The sequence below is a fragment of the Gordionus sp. m RMFG-2023 genome, chromosome 1, assembly GCF_954871325.1.
Source record: "Gordionus sp. m RMFG-2023 chromosome 1, tfGorSpeb1-WG-v2, whole genome shotgun sequence".
In the NCBI taxonomy this organism is placed as follows: domain Eukaryota; kingdom Metazoa; phylum Nematomorpha; class Gordioida; order Chordodea; family Parachordodidae; genus Gordionus; species Gordionus sp. m RMFG-2023.
In genome coordinates, this window is record NC_088775.1 from 88,498,439 (window position 1) to 88,505,929 (window position 7,491).

General features: G+C 29.8%; 1 protein-coding gene across 1 annotated transcript; it reads left to right on the plus strand.

The window, feature by feature from the left end:
* The first annotated feature begins 1,271 nt into the window (after window positions 1-1,271).
* LOC135930898 (uncharacterized) lies at window positions 1,272-5,893 on the plus strand. The gene is made up of 3 exons (XM_065467697.1): window positions 1,272-1,541; window positions 1,585-3,000; window positions 3,149-5,893. The coding sequence occupies exons 1-3, from the start codon at window positions 1,272-1,274 to the stop codon at window positions 5,891-5,893; spliced, it is 4,431 nt and encodes a 1,476-aa protein (XP_065323769.1).
* The last annotated feature ends 1,598 nt before the right edge of the window (window positions 5,894-7,491 follow it).

Below are 7,491 nucleotides of genomic sequence, written 5' to 3' on the forward strand. Positions count from 1 at the left end.
GCCAATGTTATCTCTATTTTAAATTTTACTTAATATGATATCTATCACAATTTTAAATTTTATTCTAAAATCTAAATATAAAATTTAATTTAAGACATTGTTATTAAATTACAATAGAAATAAATGGAATATAAAATTAAATTTAAGAAATTGTTATTAAATTACAATAAAAAATAAATGAAAATTATATAAAAGTTGCATTGGACTTGGTTTTTTGATCAGGCCTGGCTATGTCTGCAAAAAAAAATATCAGGCCAATGTCTATATCCCATATTTAAAATTAAAAAATTTTCAAGAATCTCTATTTTAAATTTTACCCAGATATTTCTAATACCCATAATGCTCGCGGGTTACATTGCAACAATTTTACCTCTTTTTCTCTTAAATTTTAATATTTTTATAAAATATATTAATAAAGCATATTTCGTATCATATACACCTAACTAATTAGTAATTACCCACAATAGAAATAAATGGAAAATAAAATTAAATTTAAGACATTGTTATTAAATCAAAATAAAAAAAATGAAAATTTTATGAAAGTTGCATGGGACTTGGTTTTTTGATCAGGCCTGGCTATGTTTGTAAAAAAAAATTTTCAGACCAATATCTATATCCCATATTTAAAATTAAATTTTCAAGGATCTCTATTTTAAATTTTAGCCAATATGATTTCTATCACAATTTAAATTTTGATATTTCTAATACCCTTAATGTTCACGTGTTACATTGTAACAATTTTACCTCTTTTTCTCCTAAATTTTAATATTTTTATAAAATATATTAATAAAGCATATTTAGTATCATATACACCTAACTTAATAATTACCCATCAACCCGTCATTCTAATTAAATTAAGTTAATTTTATAAAAAAAAGTTTCATATATATACAAATATATCAAAATATAATATTGAAGGGGGGGGGGGGGCTTAATGGAAAAAAGTTTGTCTTCCGAACGATAGGTTGCGAGTTCGAATCCCAGTGTTGCCATAAAAAAAATTTTACATTAACGAGATTAATAATAGCTCTCAATTTATTTAACATTAAGATGATTGATAGGAAAGGTGATAGAAAAAAGATATTTTAACATTAGGAGAAAGGAAAGTGATAAAATTAACGTTAAGATGATAGGAAAGTTGATAGAAAAAAAATTAACATTACCAAGATACGAAAACGTTCATTTCTAGATTTAGGAATTTTTTTGTGTTACCAGTTATTTGAAAATAATATTTATATTTTATTCTTTGTAACGTTAATAAATAGAATACTATGGAAAATAGACAATCTCCCAAACAATTAAAGGAAAGTATCCGCAAATTACGGAATCACATAAAATCCAAATATAATAATCCTAAATTAGTTTCATTAACTACAACTCATAATCCTAATTCAAATTTATATCTCCCAATTGATTTATCAATTAAAACTGCTATGATTAGCGCATGCATAAGCCGTTTTCATCAAAAAATTAAACAAATCTTCCCTACCACTTACACTTCTATTTTGGGAAATAGAAAAAGATTAAACATAACAAAAGAAGTTTTATTTTCCAATAATTTAGATAAAATATTTTTATTTTAAGGAAAGTGGTCGTAAAGTGCGAAGTCATATAAAATCCAAGAAACCCAAACCTATAGTAGCTTTAGTACCTACACCTCAAAGTATTAATTTAAATAAACCTTTTCCTATTGATATATCAACTAAAACTGCTAGGATGCGGGCATGTGCTGCCTGTTTTCGTCTAAAGCTTAAACAGATTTTCCCCACCACCTATACATCTATTCTTAAAAATAGAAGTAATTTAACACATTTTAATACTAATGATATTCACTTAATAACTGAACATACTTGCGGGCCTATGAATATCATATGTCAATTTTGTTTTTCCATGAATTTCATAGCTGAGAGACCGACCAACGGTAAATTCACACAGTGCTGTCATAAAGGGAAGGTTATCCTTACCCAAATACCATATCCTCCTTATTTAAAAAATCTTATATCAAACCCTCAAGATAAGTTACATAGTAATTTTATGAAGAACATACGTTCTTATAATTCAGCAGTAGCTTTTGCATCGATGGGAGCAAAAATTTCGGAGCTTACAGGTAGTGGCCCTTATTGTTTCAAAGTGCACGGCCAAATATATCACCGCACATCTAATTTATACCCACCTTCTAATGCTTTGCCTACTTATGCCCAGTTATACGTGTTAGATACGACACAGGCTATAGATAAGCGTATACACCATCCAGCAAATAGTAAATGTAATAAAGATATTATGAAGCAATTAGATCAGTTAATACGACAAATTAACGCCTATGCTCTTAGTTTTAAGACATTAGGTGAAGTCCATCATTCTGCATTAGAATTAGCAACTACTTCTAATACAAAACTCCCAACCATTAATATGATCTTTAAAGGAGATCGTTCTAGCGATCGACGCCGTTATAATTTACCATCTATGGATGACGTAGCTATGATTTTCAATAATGAAGATGGAAAGCCTCCTTTCAAAAGAGATATTAAAGTCTATCCTAAATCTAATGACAACGATCTCATTATTCTTAATGTATTGAGCCCAAATTTAGACCACATGGTTTATCCTTTACTATTCCCTCATGGTGAACCTGGTTGGTCTCCTAATATGATCGCTGATGGGTTCGAAAATAGGGCTAGATCTAAAATATCTATGTTACAATTTAAAATTGCACGTTTAGCCGTGCGCCATAATATTTTTAATCCTCTTCTTAATGAAGGACGTATAACGCAACAATATATAGTAGACTCATATTTACAAGTAGAGGCCAATAACATTAACTATATAAAATATAATCAGAATAAGCTTCGTGTAGAAGAATATTCAGGTTTAATGGATTTTTTAGTAACTTCATGTTCCACTTCAATAGAATCTCCAATAGGCCGCCCTATTATTCTACCTTCCTCATTTCAAGGGTCTCCCAGGAATATGCAAGAACGGTATCATGATGCTATGACTATTGTTTTAAAATATGGTAGACCTGATTTATTCATAACTTTTACTTGCAACCCTACTTGGTCAGGAAATAAGTGAAAATACTGATAGACCAGATATAGTATGTCGAGTTTTTAAAATAAAATTAAATGCATTTATATCGGATATCCTTAAGAATAAAATATTTGGGACATCTTTAGCTTATGTGTATACAATTGAATTTCAAAAAAGAGGCCTACCACATGCCCATTTGTTAATTATATTGAGTAAAGAGAATAAAATTGAAACATCGGAGGCAATAGATAACTATGTTTCAGCTGAAATACCTGATAGGCTAACAAATCCAAAATTATTTGCTATTGTAACACGCTGCATGATACATGGCCCCTGTGGCATAATAAATCCCCAATCTCCGTGCATGGATAAAGGCATGTGTACCAAAAATTTCCCCAAGGATTTTCAAAATGCCACCAAATCTAATATTAATGGCTACCCCTCATATAAAAGAAGGAATTTGGCTCCAATTTTAATATCTAAGAAATGGGTAGATAATAAATTTGTTATCCCGTACAATTCTTATTTACTACTAAAATATAATGCGCACATAAATGTAGAAATTTGTACTTCAATTAAATCGGTTAAATATATTTTTAAATACGTATACAAAGGGTATGATTGTGCTAATGTAGTTTTAAATGTCGATTCTCCCCCTACTAAATATGACGAAATTAATATTCACATAAATGCACGCTATGTAGGCTCATGTGAAGCTATGTGGCGCTTATTAGAAAACCCCATGCATGATCGTTCTCATGCAATTATCCGTTTAGCAGTACATATGCCATTTAAACAGTTAATTTATTTCCAACAAGGACATGAAAAGTCGGCCATGGAAAGAGCTATTTATAAAAATACAACCCTTACTGCTTGGTTTATTTTAAATCAACTTTCTCCTTGCGCTAGACAATACCTTTATGGTGATATACCCTACCATTATATTTTTATAAATAATGCCTGGCAAGAACGTAAACGTGGCCATAAATCTATTATAACACGTATGTATTCTACAGATATCAAATGTAGGGAACGCTTTTATCTTCGTCTACTTCTTCTCCACGTGCCTGGAGCTACGAGCTTTGAGTTTTTGCGAACTGTAGACGGTATATTATTAAACACGTTTAAAGATGCCGCTATTAATAAATCATTATTATGCGATGATAACGAATGGGAAAAATGTCTAGATGAGGCCTCTCTATTTCAAATGCCATCTCAATTACGCCACACTTTTGCTTTTATATGCGTTTTTGGCCATCCTCAAAATCCTACATCTTTATGGTTGCGTATAAAACCTTTATTAATAGAAGATTTTTTGCAATATAATAATGAAATCATAGCAACCAATTTGGCTTTACATGATATTTTAACAACTCTCAGTGTTCATGGGTACAATTGTAAAGATTTTAATCTTCCTACTCCTGACCCTATCCCTCAATCTAATTTATATGATGCTATAATAGAGGCAGATACTGCATGTGTAATGGTAGCTAATCTTAATTTATTACAGCGTAACGCTTTTGATAAAGTTATCCAGGCTATTGCCGATCCCTCTTTTACACCTAAATATTTTTACATAGATGGTCCCGGTGGATCAGGCAAAACATATCTGTACAATACTCTCATGCATTATCTTAGAGGACAACATAAAACTGTCATACCATTTGCTACCACAGGTATATCTTCTATCCTTCTTATAGGTGGAAGAACTATCCATAGTGGTTTTAAACTTCCAGTACCAATTTTAGATACATCCGTTTCACGCATGAAAACTAATTCAATAGAGGCTCAGAACCTTAAAAATGCACACTTAATAATTATAGATGAAGTAAGTATGATGACTAAACATGCTTTACGGTGTATAGATTTATTACTTAGAGATATTATGCAAACATCCAACCCCTTCGGTGGTAAGGTTATCTTATTAGGAGGAGATTTCAGACAAACACTTCCTGTTATACCTAGAGGTACTAAAACATCTATATTAGAATCGTGTATAAAATGTTCACCTCTATGGCATATTTTTTTGCAACTTAAATTAAAAGATAATATGAGAATTTTAGACGATGATTCTGAGTACAATAATTGGCTCTTACAAATTGGCGAAGGGAAAACACCAACCTTATCCCCCCTTACTTCCGACTATGTTGAAATTCCTCTAACAATGATAGAGGAATCTTTAATATATTCTATATATGGCGATTTCAATTTACTTAATAATGTTGAATACCTAGCACAACGTATTATTTTAACAACAAAAAATAAAGTAGCATTGGCATTAAATAATGATATAATTTCAAAATTACCATCTCCAATTAAACATTACTATAGTTCAGACTCATTAATTTCAGATAACGTTGATGATTCTAATAATTACCCCATAGAATTCTTACATTCACTAACACCTTCGGGCATGCCTTCTCATATATTATCCCTAAAGGTCGGTACTATCGTAATTCTTCTACGAAATTTGAATCCTTTACGCGGATTGTGTAATGGAACTCGCTTAATAATAAAAGGCATGCATAAATATTTTTTGGATGCTGAAATAATTACAGGCATAAACAAAGGTTACAGAGTTTTTATACCTCGCATAGATTTAGCGCCAAGCGAATCACAACTACCTTTCGTATTAAAACGTAGACAATTCCCAATTATCCCAGCTTTTGTAATTACTATTAATAAAAGTCAGGGTCAAACATTTGATCATGTAGGTTTATATCTACCAGAACCTGTGTTTTCTCATGGCCAACTTTATGTTGCTTTAAGTAGATGTACTTCCAAAAAAAATACTAAAGTTATGATTGCTCCTACAAAAATGCAAGGAAATTTACTCTCTAATAAAAAATATTCACACAAAATATAGTATACACCTCAATTATATAATAATCTATTATGGTGCCAATGAAATAAAGATTTATCCACTCCTAAGTAATAATAACAATATAGAGTTATAAATATACTTTAATTATATTTCTCTATTTGAAAAACAACCATATAGCTCATAATACGACCCCAAACTATACCAATTTCATAAAAGTATTTAATAAACAAAAATAATTATCACAATACACCCCAACTATGCCAACAATATTGGAATCTCTTGAAATGACATTAGCTACCCATTTTTATCATGCTTCCTTCATTCTTGATTAAAATTTAAAAGTAATTATTAAAATTTAGATCTTATAACTATTCTTTAAATTATATTTAGCTATTTGACAAACAAAAATAAATCTCACAATACACCCCAAACTATGCCAAAAATAATGGAATCTCTTGAATAGCTACCCATTTTTATCATGCTTCCTTCATTCTTCATTAAAATTTCTCAAAATATTGTATACACCTCAAATAAATAATATCCCATTCACCATCGCTAAACCATCTTCATCACCAACAATAGTAAATTCTATTTTGTAATTACAATTTACACGTTTTATTTCAGGTTATTTACGGCAAACTACGTGCAAGGGAATTACAACATCATCTTCAAAAACGACACCACATTGAACAAAGAAAAGAAAACTTCTTCACCATCGCTAAACCATCTTCATCACCAACAACAGTAAATTCTATTTTATAATTTCAATTTACACGTTTTATTTCAGTTTATTTACGGCAAACTACGAGCCAAGGCAAAACATTAACAAATAAAAGTCAAGCTTACATCCCTCTCAATTTTGAAAATATTTTAAATCTCCTTTTTTTGGTAAAATTTTTGATATTATAAATTTTATTATATTATATTTTTATATGGCTACAAATGCATATGTGTTGTAACCCGATAATCATCAAGTCTTGAAGTATAAATATTTATTATATTTTCTTATAATTCATATCTTTGTCTCTTTTTTTCTATTTCTTCCTTCTTTTGTTCATTCTTTTTCTCATATCTTTGCTCCCCTAAAATCCATCTCCTACCTTCACGCGGTGGGGAGTGAACATCAGACTAACAGGAGCTCTGGTAAATAATGATAGTATTTAGGGTGCTAATAAGAGATATTGTTTCATTAAAAATAATATTCCCCGTCATTTTTGACGGGTTATCAACTAGTAATTATATATTACTATTATTATTTTTTAATTTCTCTTCTTATTATATATATTTATATAGAATATAGATTAGTATGTTAATCATAATTTTTTTAATATTCTTTTAGTAAATAGTTAGATTTCAGATTTAAAATTGCATACATCAAGATAAATATAACGAGTAAGTGAAAGAAACTATATTATACAATTATCTAATAAACGCAGCTAAAATGTTTATGGACTTTTATCCCACGTAAATGCTCCCTTTTCACATGGATCATATTGTAATTTTAATCCATTCTTTATTTGTTATAAATTTCACTAATTTTTTTATAATTTATTTTTAATTATTGCTTAATTTTATCGAAAAAGTAGTTGCAATATATATCAGAGACCTGCAGGCCCGGCCCTAAGCCCGGCCCGTATTTT